Source organism: Eptatretus burgeri, unplaced genomic scaffold (assembly GCF_056783735.1).
Source record: "Eptatretus burgeri isolate ZD-2024b unplaced genomic scaffold, Ebu_testis_v1 Ebu_testis_scaffold_3188, whole genome shotgun sequence".
Taxonomy (NCBI): domain Eukaryota; kingdom Metazoa; phylum Chordata; class Myxini; order Myxiniformes; family Myxinidae; genus Eptatretus; species Eptatretus burgeri.
The window spans coordinates 110,001-124,754 of NW_028225138.1; the positions used below are offsets into that span (position 1 = coordinate 110,001).

Consider the following 14,754-nt stretch of genomic DNA (forward strand, 5'->3'; position numbering starts at 1 on the left):
CACAATGTTTTACCGTGGATACAAACACTTGCACAAAAATAGTGAAATCTGAGGCGGTGTCAAAATTTTGCTGAAAAATGTGTACATTTGACATGGAACGCATCAGTGGAGATGTTTCAGAACTTCATTGTGTGGTAGGGGGTGACGTTTCATCAAATTAATTAATAAAACGTGCAAACCAAAGCTGCCATCTCAACACAAAGCATAACAAACTCGAGGATAAACCAATGGATTATTTTGAAAGAAAGAGATCGGAGGTGAGGTGTTCTTCATATGGTGGTGAGGTGTTTTTAATAACATGGTGGAGTTTGTCCCATCGTTGGGAGTATGGTGAGGCGAGAGTAATGAGACAATCCATACCAGGATATAAAATGACTCAACTACTGAAGCAAATTTTGCACGTTGCCTCAGGGTACGCCAAGTTTGGTTTATCTATGGGGGGCATACATGGAGGTGAGTTCAAGATGAGGAGAAGACCCCAATTATCTCGAGGCAAATGTGTATTATATAGTGCATTCAATGGTATCTGATGTTCCTCATAATATTCTTCTGAAAACAAAATTTAAACAACTTGATAATATGCATTACAGTGATGTTGAAATCTAAGGGCGAAAATTTTAAATGTATAATTTAATCCGTTTTAAGCTCAGGTTCAAACCAAATCATCCAACTCAACTCCGCAGCAAAGCGGAAGTGATTTTTACGAGCAACATATCAAAGCAGCAAGATTGGCTGACAAAGGTGATGTAAGCTGACTTCCAAGCATATGGAAGATGACCTGAGATACGACAGGGATACTTTCAATTTCCTCAAAGGAATTCCATTTCTATTGCAAGAACGTTTCATGTTATGACATTCCGAAGGGATCATCAAACTCTTACTTACACACGATGATCAATGTCACCACAACCCTTCCACTTTTTATTACATCTGCTGAACTTGTGCCGAGGTTGAAAAAGGTTGAAAAATCCACAATAGAGTCCAAATGTACAAAACTGGTCGTCATATAAATTCTACATTCCAATCGCTGCTCCACTAAACTTCACATAAAATAAAACAATATCAGGCAAAGGTGAATAAAGAGCCGCAAAAACGATGATTTTGGTCGGGACGGACAGGCGGGCACGTGAATGTGCCATCGATGTTTGTTCATTCCATGGTCATGTTTCTGCACCTCCTCCACACTCTTCTCATCTCCACACACTCCAACACCACTCAAATCCCCAACCCCTTTCACTTTCATGCCTATCATTTGCACTTATTCTCGACAGATGCATCCTCTCCAGGTTCCTCCTGATGACTCCATCTTTGCACTTTACTTCTTTGGGTTCCTTCTTGGTCTTCAATTTCATGATGTTTGTACCATGTCCTGATGCTGTGTGGACTGTGATCCCCTGCTGATGGAACTCTGGTAGCTTGTACATGTTGCTGCGTTTGAGCCTGGGGAGTAACTCCTGAAATCTATCTATCTGGGTTCTTCCCAACATCTTTGTTCCTCTCACATTTCTCTCCATAATTCTCTTTATTCATTCTAATTGTAGCTTTTTCTTCTTTTTTCTCTTTTCATCTCTTTTCATCTATCTTTCTCAGGAAAGTGAATTCTTCTAAAAAATTTCTGCAAGGCTCACTTGGCTGTGCCTGGATGGGTTTGAGGGTAGTGGAGGAGCGGCTGAAACCCGAATCCTATCCAGGTTCCTCCTGATGACTCCATCTTTGCTCTTTATTTCTTCGAGTTCCTTCTTGGTCTTCCATTTCATTACAGCCTCAAACTTTCTCTTCCTCTTCAGCTCTGTCTCCCTTATTATGGGGTATGGCAGTGCGAACAGTTGTGGCCCAAGTCTTTCACAAATAGGATGACCAATCCTTTTGTTGACTGGCAGGGATTTGTAATTTGTTCAGGGTACCGGCGATTATTCGCTATCTCTTTGCAAGAGACGTGGTGGGATCCTTAACAACCATCAACACACCAAGCACTGGCAGATAGCCTCCAACGTCGTTTAGTGGGACGGCACACACATCGTTTAGTGGGACGGCGCACACATCAATGCAGCGTCCATCATGCAAAACTTCAAGATGACCGTTCATATCTGGGTCAAGATTCCAACCCAGGCTAAACAACTCAGTGCAAGCACCTCAAAGCAATCCTTCCGCCCTGAAACCTCTAACCTTTGGTACAGGAAATAAAGCAGAAGCAAAATGTGATCAAGATACGGCAGGGTTCGATCTATTTCCTGAAAGGAATTCCATTTCTGTTGCAGGTGCATTTCATGTCATGACATTCCCAATGCATCATCAAACTCTTACTTACCCACGATGTTCAATGTCACCACAACCCTTCCACTTTTTATGACATCTGCTGAACTTCTTCCTAGGTTGAAAAAGATTGAAAAGTCAATTTCTTGTACATTCGTTGACGGAGAATAAAGATATATGGAAAACAAGATTTAAAAGGTGACTGGGAGGAAAATACAATTATTTACTTGAAACGCTTCCAAACAGAAGATTTCTTTGACATCTTTTTTGGTGATGACTCGTTCACACCGACGTCAATTGAACCAGGAGATTGATGAACAGTGACATCATCAGAACAAGGCGACCCATTCATCTTTGGTTCCCTGAAAAAGAACAGTTCTCTTCAATCCACAATGGAGTCCAAATGTACAAAACTGGTCGTCATATAAATTCTCAATTCCAATGACTGCTCCACTAAACTTTACTTAAAATAAAACAATATCAGGAAAAGGTGAATAAAAAACCCCAAAAACGATGATTTTGGTCGAGACGGACAGGTGGATGTGCCATCGATGTTTGTTCATTCCATGGTGATGTTTCTGCACCTCCTCCACACTGTTCTCATCTCCATACACCCCAACACCACTCAAACCCCCAACCCCCTTCACTTTCACAGTGATATGCAAATAAACTGATTAATTTAATCAATGTGGTGTTCATTACGAGAAGGTTTGATGGGATAAATAGTCTCCTGAAAGTTCCTTGAATTGGATGACAGTGTTGGTCCTATTATTCCGATATAACATTGCACAAAGCAGTTGTTGCTGTCTTTTATTGTGGATCAAATACTTGCAAACGAATAAAAACATTTCAATCCATCTGGTTGAAGTGTAATTCCGTGTACAAGTCCCTCGTCAGATCAGGTACCACCTGATACCTCTCATTTGCACTTATTCTCGACAGATGCATCCTCTCCAGGTTCCTCCTGATGACTCCATCTTTGCTCTTTACTTCTTTGGATTCCTTCTGGGTCTTTCATTTCATAATGTTTGTGCAATATCCTGATGCTGTGTGGATTGTGATTCCCTGCTGATGGAACTCTGGTAGCTTGTACATTTTGCTGTGTTTGAGCCTGGGGAGTTACTCCTGAAATCTATCTGTCTGGGTTCTTCCCAACATCTTCGTTCCTCTCAGATTTGTTTCTCATTTAATTTTTTTCCATAACTCTCTTTATTCATTCTAATTCTGGGTTTTCTTCTCTTTTATCTTTACATGTCTTTTCATCTGTCTTTCTCAAGAGAAGTGAATTCTTCCAAAATTTCTCTGCAAGGCTCACTTGGCTGTGCCTGAATGGGTTTGAGGGTAGTGGAGGAGCGGCTGAAACACGAATCCTATCCAGGTTCCTCCTGATGACTCCATCTTTGCTGTTTACTTTGTTCGAGTTTATTCTTGGTCTTCCATTTCATTATAGCCTTAAACTTTCTCTTCTTCTTCAGCTCTGTCTCCCTTATAATGGGGCATGGCAGTGGGAACAGTTGTGGCTCAAGTCTTTCACAAATCGGATGACCAATCCGTTTGTTGACTGGCAGGAATTTGTAATTTGTTCAGGGTACCGGCGATTATTTGCAAGACACATGATGCTCTTTGTAAGACACATGATGTGATCCTCAACAACCACCAACACACCGAGCACTGGCAGAGAGTCCTCCAACGTAATGTCCTTTGGTCGGACGGCGCACACATCAATGCAACATCCATGATGCAAAACATCAGGATGACCATTCACATCTGGGTCGAGATTCCAACCCAGGCTAAACAACTCAGTGCCAACACCTCAAAGCAATCCTTCAGCCCTGAAACCTCTAACCTGTGGTACAGGAAATATTGCAGAAGCAAAATATGATCAAGATACGACAGGGTTAGCTTCAATTTCCTGAAAGGAATTCCATTTCTGTTGCAGGTGCATTTCAGGTCATGACATTCCAAAGGGATCATCAAACTCTTACTTACATATGATGTTCATTGTCACCGCAACCCTTCCACTTTTTAAGATATCTGGTGAACTTGTGCCTAGGGAGAAAAAGATTGAAAAGTCAATTTCTTGTACATTTGTTGAAGATGAATAAAGATATATCCAAAACAAGTTTAAAAAGGTGACTGGGGGAAAATAGAATTATTTACTTGAAACGCTTCCAAACAGAGGTTTTTTGACATCCTTTGTGGTGATGACACGTTCACACGAACGTCTGTTGAACCAGGAAACTGATCGATACCGACTTCTTCTGAACCCGGAGACTGTTGAATAGTGACGTCATCAGATCCAGGTGTCTCTAACATCTTTGGTTCCCTGAAAAAGAACAGATGTCTTTAATCTATAACAGAGGACAAATGTACAAAACTGGTCATCAGAAACATTCTTCATTTCAACAACTGACACGACAATGCCCCCTTCACCAAACATCACATAAAGTAAAACAATATCAGGCAAAGGTTTATCAAAACAAGCAAACAAAAAAAAAACATGATTTTGGTCGAGACGGGTGAACGAGTGAATGTGCAATCGATGTTCGTTCATATTCCATGAGCCAACAAACTTCATCCACTGGTGATGTTCCTGTACCTCCTCCACATGATCACACCACCCCTTCCTCCAACCACCAAGTGATCATAAGTAAACTAGAGAGTTTATAGAACATCCACATCCATGCCGTCTTGAGAAAAAGGACATAAGAAGGGTCTTTTCAAATCTTGCTTTGCCTTTCCAAGCACGATCAATATTTCCCACGAGCAGGAATTTTAGCTGAATCTCGATATTTCACAATGCTGAGAGAGTGAGTGAGCTCATCAGATTTGATTGGTCGAGATGACGTCATATTTTGTCTATGTTCTGCTAAACTGGAGGTTTTTGGAAGTGTCAAAAAGGCGATTTATGTTCTCATGTTCAAGTCTCTTATTCAATTGAAATAAAGTTTCAAAGGCTCGAGAAAATATTTTTTTCATCAGTTTACCGTCGTTGATACAGCGTCTTTTACACCACCTTATTTAACAAATTTAATTACTTATTTGTACCTGTTGCTTGTGTCTTTCATGACATGACACAAATGTGACAGTGAAGTTTTCTGATTGGAATGATATTCAATAATATTTTAATGACGTTCAGATCTCACTCCTCCGTGTGGTTGGGACGAAATTTCGTTCAATTTGCAAATTTCAGAACCAATCCACTGCTAATCTGCAGGTTCATGTTCCGATTCGTGTTCTCATTTTAAAAATAGAAAATTAAATAATACATTAAACCTCGTTCCTCGATCATCGACAGACAGAGTGAACCAATTGCTTAAGCCTACTTCGCACTTCCCTCGTGGGATGATGAAGTGATTAATTCACTTGAAGGGTAATAACCCCCCAAACCCCTTCCTCTAAGCAATTATCTGTACATGTATAAAGGTCTCAAAATCATGGAAAATAAATTGGTTTGATGTAAAAGTCAAAAGGGTTGAAGAGTTCTCAATTGGTCCAAAGTGTTAAAATGGTCTTTAAAAGGTCAAAGGGGTCTAAAGGGTTCAATTTAAACTTTCCAGGGTCACGATTGTCTTAAGATTCTTCAAATCATCTGAAGGGCAATTGTGCAAAGGGTATTAATACATTTAAAAAATGGTCTCAAGGTCAAAGAGGTCAATTGGCTATTAAAAAGTGTGAAGGTCTCAAGGGTTCATAAGGGATCTAATTGGGTCTTTGGGGTCAAAATGGTCTCAGGGTCCTTAGGGGTCTTCCTGGTGTCTTACGGTAAACAGGGGTGTGAGTGTGTCATTCAGAGACACCGTGATAGTTCCAATATTACCCAATTTGTGGACAATCACCTTTATATAGTACGTAATTAATAGACAATCACCTTTATATAGTACGTAATTAATAGACATACTCACATTCAAATGAAATGTAATTAATAGACGTCGAACTCACATTGGATTATTATATAATTTGTGGACATGTTCAGTTACAATAGTACATAATTAATAGACAAACTATACCACCCCTCCCATCCTCCTCCCACCTCAGACTTTTCTCCCTGTGAGCGATCATGTACAGTCCTCCAACCACAGTCCTCCAATGTACAGTCCTCCAATCTACAGTTCATCCGCTTGTACCACGTGACGTGCCGAAGACAACAAACAACTCCCCAATGACTCGGACAAGTAAAGATATATTTAGTACGTACGCAATTAAAATGTCTCATCGTTTCACCTCCCCACGTGAGGTTATCGTTCATCAATAAATAACTACCTTTGAGAAAGCACGAACGAGGTGACTCATGAACAGATAAAATTCACTCATAATGACGTGAAAAACCCTGTGACGAACCTTGGTTGCGTTTTCTTCTTAAAAAGACGCATCTTGGGAGGACAAGACCGTTTGTAGAACTATCCTGAAATAAAAACACGGAGCCGAACAAAACACGTCCACACGGCTCGATGTCCACTTCAGGAATGATCTTTCACAACCAGGACCCCATTGTTCCCACGTGATCGTTCTATTGTCACCAGGGGTTACCACATCGTGACATCAGCCACAATCGTAATTCAAAAAAGACATTTCAGCGCGATCATAATCTCAAATTATAAGGTTTCATCGGCGTTATTTATTAATATTGAAATAAATAAATAAATCGTTGTTATTGTGAGGAGATTTTTTTTAGGTTGCGTGAAGGGTGGTGGAAGGGACTTGAACTTAATTGGATTTTTATCATAATCATAATAATAGTTATCTTTAATTTAAAATTCTTTCTTAAATTAATATATTGTAATTGTTTTCAGGAGTTATTTCATTTCACCTCCTCTCCTCATACTTACAGCCGCCAAACCCACCGCCACAACCTTCATATGACGTCACCACCCTTGCGATCCGCCATCTTGGACCACCAGACTGTGACGTCACCACCCTTGCGATCCGCCATCTTGGATTACCAGCAAGCATCAACCAAAAGGAAACGACACGTGGAATTGCTTCATCGTTTTCACTTTATTAAAATGGTGGATTTTTCTCTCTTTGTTGTTGAGTGAATCTTGTCAACAGGTCCAATTGTTTATCATGTTCATATATCAAAGATGATGTTCACTGTTTACGGAACAGTTCGTGTGATGGAGGGAAAGGTGACGGAGGAGCACAGAAAGAATACCACAGGATCAGTGTGACACGTGGTCTTGAGTGTTGCACACCGTGTGTCCGAGGGTCGTGTTTGGTATCCTGTGTGGACCAACAGGGCGAGATGACCTGTTTCGTGGCGACATGACCTGTCACGGGTCACGATGTTGATCGAAGGAAATACAAGTCTTCGTGAACTCGACACTCACTCTGGTTTCAGAGTTCACAACTCGGACTTGTAACACTTTCCTCTAAGTTTGATATTTCAAACATGTGATGGGCCCGATATGTTCTCATGGGTCAGGTATTACCTGGAGGAGGTATGTACTCTACCGAGTGTCCTTCCAGTTAATTTTAATTACTTTATAAAGTTCATACCTTATAAATATTTATTAGTCATGTGGTTCACGTCAAGAGTTTTTAACTTGATTCTGTGATTAATGGTGAAGAAATCATGAGGTCGCGCCATGTTGGGATTGTAAACAATGGAGGAGGTGGGGACATCGATGATACCACCTCTCGTATGCTGAGCAAGCACTCTCCCATTTGCGTACAGAATGCAGAAGAGACCCACGTGATGCTGGATCCCTGGCCCACAGATAGGGGAGAGACCCACGTGATGCTGGAGCCCCAGCCCACAGAGAGGGCAGAGACCCACGTGATGCTGAAGCCCCGGCCCACAGATAGGGGAGAGACCCACGTGATGCTGGAGCCCCGGGCCACAGATAGGGGAGAGACCCACGTGATGCTGGAGCCCCGGCCCACAGAGAGGGGAGAAACCCACGTGATGCTGGAGCCCCGGCCCGCAGAAAGGGGAGAGACCCACGTGATGCTAGAGCCCCGGCCCACAGATAAAGGAGAGACCCACGTGATTCTGGATCCCTGCGCACAGAGAGGGGAGACATCACAGCACACTGGATGTCATTGGAAGCCTGGATCTTAGTCTTGACCCAGGAGACCCACAATCCCACTGGCTCCAACTCCTCATTCAGTTCACTGAGGACCCCTGCAAGGATGTCCAGAGTCTCCGTAAAGATGACTGAATAATCTGCGAAATCAAGTTCAGAGATCTTGACATTCTCATCCGATGAACCGCAGCTTGAGGTCTCCAAAATCCTCACCAGAATCCCGTCAATACAAGCACTGAAAAGTGTGGAGACCAGTACACACCTCTTGACGAACTCCAGTAACCACTGTTAACAAGTCAGAGGTGGAACCACCAGACCTCACAGGTGACATACAGTACTCTCAGTACCAGAGTATAGTCCAGAAATGAGATCCCTCAGCAACGGTGGCACCCCACAAAGACAGACAATCCTCCAGAGGGCCCCTGCTGAACCTCTCGTCTGCGTTCGGTGAGGACCCTAAGAGCAAGGATATGGTCAATCATTGACCTCTTCGATGTGAAGCCAAACTCGTCAAGCATATGGTTGCGAACCCCATCATGAATTATATCCGAGTAAAGACTTTGCCCGGCACTAAGTTTAGCGTCTCCCCTCGGTAGTTGCTGTGGTCCGAGCGATCACCATTCCCTTTCCAGAGAGGGTCAACAAGTCCCCTCTTCCAGTCAGTTGGGATGATGCCTGTTCTCCACACCTGCCTATGGTGGGGATGTTGAGATCACAGAGAGATTCAATTACCTTCGCAGTGATGTTCATGTTTACATGCTGTGAACTCGGTCGATAGACATCATGGCCAGGCCTTGGGAGTCATGGATTCACTGGATCATGGGGTGTGGCACTGTCAGTACCCATGCAGGTGAATGAAATTCCATGTGTTTCAGTCCATGGTGTATCCAGTCTTGCTCTACAAATCTGAGACAAAGACTTAACTCCTTCGGTACCATCTTTCATCAGAGAATCCTTGGCTTTCGCTGGTTGGACTTTAATATATCTAACGAGCATTTGCTGAGAGAAACTCAGATGACATTTGTTACATAGATAGAACGTGAACGTCAGCTACGGCTGTATGGACATGGACATGTGGATCTTCCTCACCAGATTTTCTTGGCAAAGGATCCTCATGGAGTAGAAGCAGCCAATGAGCCGACCACTTATTTTTCTGTTTTTTTTTCCGAAACGATGTCAAGGTTCGTATGAGAGCTAACACACAGAACCGATAACAAGGGGAGCAGGAGACAAGAGGGGCAGGAGGGGGAAGTACAAAACAGTGGGGAACAGACACATTTGGAGATCTGTGGAAGGGAGAGGAATGGGGTGGAGTACACGGGGTAAACAAGATGGACACGACAAGCACTTCCAGGAAGGAAAGCAGGGAGTTTGAAGGAGGTGAGTTTGGGGTGGACTAACGGACGTAGAAAAGATCATGGGTTTGGATGGGGGAAGATAAGAGTTGGTGGTGAACAGCTGTTTTGAAGATCTGGAGGGAAAAGTAGGATTGAAGAGAGTTTGGGAGTTTGTTCCAAAGGTGGGAAAAATAGAGGAATGAAAGAATGAAGGTGAGTAGCGATTCCTGAATTCGGTAGTTTTACCAGAACGGGGATGCTCACGGACCTTGACCGCCCTGCGGAAATATGAGTTGGACATATAGCACAGAGTGGGGGCGGGAGGGGAGGCAAGGCCGGAGAGGAGATGATTGAAGACAGAAAGCCCACCGACCTGCCTGCGGTGAGAGAGTTGAGAGACCCAAAGACTCAGCCTCATCGGGGGAGATGCCAATGATCCTAAATGCCTTGGTTTCCACAGCGGGAAGCCGAGAAAGATGGGAGGTGGGAGCACCAGCCCAGAGGGGAGAGCAGTACTCCATCAGGCTGCGGGCGAAAGCTTTGTGTGTGGTCAGGAGCTCAGGTATGCCAAGGAAAGACTGCATGATGGAGGATGCCCAGTCGGTGACTGGTTTTGGAGGCCAGTTTGGAAATGTGGCATTCTCACCAAAGATCATGGCAGATAGTCCGGCCCAAAAGCTTGAATGAAAGGATTTCTTCAAGACGCCTTCCTCATGGTAATAGCAGCTTGATTGGTATCTCAAGGAGATGGGGATTTTCCAGGCATGTGCCTGGGGGATGGGCAGATGGAGGCCCCTGGAGCACTGTGCTGCTCCAGCACAGGCTCCCATACCTGAACTGATCTGATATGATAAACATTATATGTCATGTCTAAGAAAAGAGTGATTTCAATCGACATTATGTAATGTTTAAGCATAGAGTGACATAAATAACATTACATATCGTGTTTCAGGATAAAGCGATATGAATAAACATGATATCATGTTGAAGACAGAGTGATGTAAATAATATTAAACGTGCTGAAGGACAGAGTGTCATCAATAAACATTATATCGTGTTTAAGGACAAAGTGATGTAAATTATCGCCAGCATGCTGAACAATACGTGACATTCGAAATGATGTAATCCTCCCAAGATTGGTCGGCACATACTGTCGTGGCCAAAAATATTGGCACGTTGCACATTTTTCAAATAATGCAACATTTCTTCCAATAAATTGTTGAAATTTTAAAAAAATCAATTGTTATGCACAAATGTATTTCTTTGGTTTGCAGTGGAACAAAACCAAAAAAGCTGAAAAATGGTGAAATCTTCGCTTATTCCACAAAGAAATCCCAAAATGGCCCGGACAATATTATTGGCACCTTTTAGAAGTTGTGAGAAATAATTAGATATCAAGTTGGTGATTCTCCTTTACTTTGGAATTGAACTCACCTGTGTGAGTTGCAGGTGCCTGCAATATAAAAATCACTCATTCATCCAGTTTGAATAGAGAAAATGAGTCATTCTGCTGTTTTGTTTTAATTTATTACTTCATTACTTGACAAATTACACATTCAGTTACTTATTTGTACCTGTTGTTGGTGTCTTTCATGACGTCACTGAAAACAGTGAAGTTTTCTGTTTGGAATGATTTTCAATATTTTAATGACGTTCAGATCTCACTCCTCCGTGTGGTCGGGATGAGATTTCGTTCAATTTGCAAATTTCAGAACCAATCCACTACCAATCTGCAGGTCCATGTTCGGATTCGTGTTCTCGTGTTCAAAATAGAAAATTAAATAATACATTAAACCTCGTTCCTCGATCATCGACAGACAAAGTGAACCAAATGCTTAACCCTACTCCGCACTTCCCTCGTGGGATGATGAACTGATGAATTCACTTGTCGGGTAAGAACCCCCCAAACCCCTTCCTCCAAGCAATTATCTGTACATGTTTAAAGGTCTCAAAATCATGGAAAATTAATTGGTTTGATGTAAAAGTCAAAGGTTTGAAGAGTTCTCAATTGGTCTGAAGTGTTAAAATGGTCTTTAAAAGGTCAAAGGGATCTAAACGGTCCAATTTAAACTTTCAAGGGTCACGATTGTCGTAAGATTCTTTAAATTATCTGAAGGGCAATCGTCTAAAGGGTCTTAATACATCTAAAAATGATCTCAAGGTCAAAGAGGTCGATTGGCTCTTAAAAAGTGCGACAGTCTCAAGGGTTCATCAGGGATATAATTGGGTCTTTGGGGTCAAAAGGGTCTCAGGGTCCTTAGGGGTCTTCCTGATGTCTTCGGGTAAACAGGGGTGTGAGTGTGTTATTCAGAGACACCGTGATGGTTCCAATATTACCCAATTAATGGACAATGACCTTTGTATAGTTCGTAATTAATGGACATACTCACGTTCGAATGAAATGTAATTAATAGACGTCGAACTCACATTACATTCCATTTATTGTATAATTTGTGGACATGTTCAGTTCCAATAGTACGTAATTAATGGACAATCAATACTCTTGTCCTCCCCCCTCTCCCCCTCCTCCTCCCCCCTCCTCAGACTTTTCTCCCCGTGATCGATCATGTCCAGTCCGAACCATCGACAGGTCATCCGCTTGTACCACGTGACGTGCCGAAGACAACAAACAACTCCCCAATGACTCGGACAAGTAAGGATATATTTAGTACGTACGCAATTAAAATGTCTCATCGTTATACCCTCCCCACGTGAGGTTATCGTTCATCAATAAATAACTACCTTTGAGAAAGCACGAACGAGGTGACTCATGAACAGATAAAATTCACTCATAATGACGTGAAAAACCCTGTGACGAACCTTGGTTGCGTTTTCTTCTTAAAAAGACGCATCTTGGGAGGACAAGACCGTTTGTAGAACTATCCTGAAATAAAAACACGGAGCCGAACAAAACACGTCCACACCGATCGATATCCACTTCAGGAATGATCTTTCACAACCACGACCCCATTGTTCCCACGTGATAGTTCTATTGTCACCAGGGGTTACCACATAGTGACGTCAGCCACAATCGTACTTCGACGAAGACATTTCAGCGTGATCATAATCTCAAATTATAAGGTTTCATCGGCGTTATTTATTAATTTTGAAATAAATAAATCGTTATTATTGGGGGAGTTGTTTTTTGGGGTTGGGTTAAGGGTGGCGGAAGGGACTTGAACTTAATTCGATTTTTATCATAATCATAATAATAGTTATCTTTAATTTAAAATCCTTACTTAAATTAAAATATTGTAATTGTTTTTAGGAGTTATTTCATTTCACCTCCTCTCCTCATACCTTCAGACACCAAACCCACCGCCACAACATTCATGTGACGTCATCACCCTTGCGATCCGCCATGTTGGACCACCTGACTGTGACGTCATCACCCTTGCGATCCGCCATCTTGAATTACCAGCAAATATCAACCAAAGGAAACGACACGTGGAATTGCATCATCGTTTTCACTTTATTAAAATGGTGGATTTTTCCCTCTTTGTTGTTGAGTGAATCTTGTCAACAGGTCCAATTGTTTATCATGTTAATATATCAAAGATGATGTTCAATGTTTACAGTACAGTTCGTGTGATGTACTCGTATTATTAAACGTGCTTAAGGACAGAGTGTCATAAATAAACATTATATCGTATTTAAGGACAAAGTGATATAAATTATCGCCAGCATGCTGAACAATACATGACATTCGGAATGATGTAATCCTCCCAAGATTGGTCGGCACATACTGTTGTGGCCAAAAATATTGGGACCCTTGCACATTTTTCAAATAATGCACCATTTCTTCCAAAAAATTGTTGAAATTTAAAAAATCAATTGGTATGCACATATGTTGTTCTTTGGTTTGCAGTGGAACAAAACCAAAAAAGCTGAAAAAATGACTAAATCTTCGCTTATTCCGCAAAGAAATCTCAAAATGGCCCGGACAATATTATTGGCACCTTTTAGAAGTAGTGAGAAATAATTAGATATCAAGTCGCTGATTTTCCTTTAATTTGGAATTGAACTCACTCACCTGTGGTGAGTTGCAGGTGCCTGCAACATAAAAATCACTCATTCATCCAGTTTGAATCGAGAAAAGGAGTCATTCTGCTGTTTTGTGTCATTGTGTACCGCAATGATCACGGAGAAAAGAAAGAAATCAAGAGAATTGAGGAGGTCAGACACGAGATTGTCGTCAAGCATGGACAATCTCAAGGCTAAAAGTCCATCTCCAGAGACCTGGATGCTCCTGTGTCCACCGTACGCAATGTTATCATGAACTTTGAGGCCCATGGCACTGTCGCCAACTTCCCTGGACATGGCTGTCAGAGAAAACTTGATCGAAGATTGCAGTGAAGGATTGTTCGAATGGTGGAGAAGGCAGCTCGATGAACTGCCAACCAGATTCAAGCTCATCTTCAGACAAAAGGTACCACAGTTTCAACTCACACTGTCCGTTGCCAACTCAATGAAAGGGGGTTCTATGGTAAGAGACCCAGGAGGATCCCACGGTTGAGAGAGAGACATAAGAAAGCCCGACTGGAGTTTTCCAAAACACACCTGAACAAGCCAACATCCTTCTGGTAGAATGTCCTGTGGACAGATGAGACCAAATTAGAGCTTTTTGGTGAAGCACATCATCTCTATATATGCCTGGTGTTGGCTTAATGGTGAGCGTGGTGGGCTTCGGATCGAAGGATACTGAATTAAAATCCCACTCAGCTGTTGAATAAATACCAGATGGGGTTGACTCTGCCTGTCTTCCTTCCAAGGTTGGCAAAATGAGTGCCAGCTTGCTGGTATCCTGTGTCGGAGTGGCAACCCGTCCAGGATTGTGTCCAATAGCCGAGGAGACTGCTTTGGCAGTACCAATGCTCTGCAAAGAGTATGGACCCAGTTGATGGATGGATGGATGGACATCACCTCTCTGTTCTCAGAAAACAAAATAAAGCCTTCAAAGAAAAGAACACTTTTCCTGGAGTCAAACATATAGGAGGTTCGGTGATGTTTTGGGGTTGCTGTGCTGCCTCTGGCATCATGAAATCAGGAGATTACCAAGGAATTTTGGAGGGCAATGTTCAACCCAGTGTCAGAAAGCTGGGTCCCAGTCGAAGGTCATGGGTCTTGCAGCAGGA

General features: G+C 42.3%; 1 protein-coding gene across 2 annotated transcripts in view; it reads right to left on the reverse strand.

Annotated features, from left to right (window-relative positions):
• LOC147006324 (uncharacterized) overlaps nt 1–6,838 on the reverse strand; it is a 21,250-nt gene extending 14,412 nt beyond the window's left edge. For both annotated transcript variants that reach the window (XR_015054919.1, XM_085869056.1), the window contains exons 1-5: nt 6,595–6,838; nt 4,414–4,579; nt 4,243–4,302; nt 2,481–2,615; nt 2,309–2,368 (exon numbers count right to left, since the gene is read on the reverse strand). Coding sequence is in view for 1 of the 2 variants with exons in the window: in XM_085869056.1 (XP_085725182.1) it covers nt 2,309–2,368; nt 2,481–2,615; nt 4,243–4,244 (197 nt within the window). In the remaining variant the exon portion in view is untranslated. The remainder of the gene's footprint in view (nt 1–2,308; nt 2,369–2,480; nt 2,616–4,242; nt 4,303–4,413; nt 4,580–6,594) is intronic.
• Between the last annotated feature and the right edge of the window lie 7,916 nt (nt 6,839–14,754).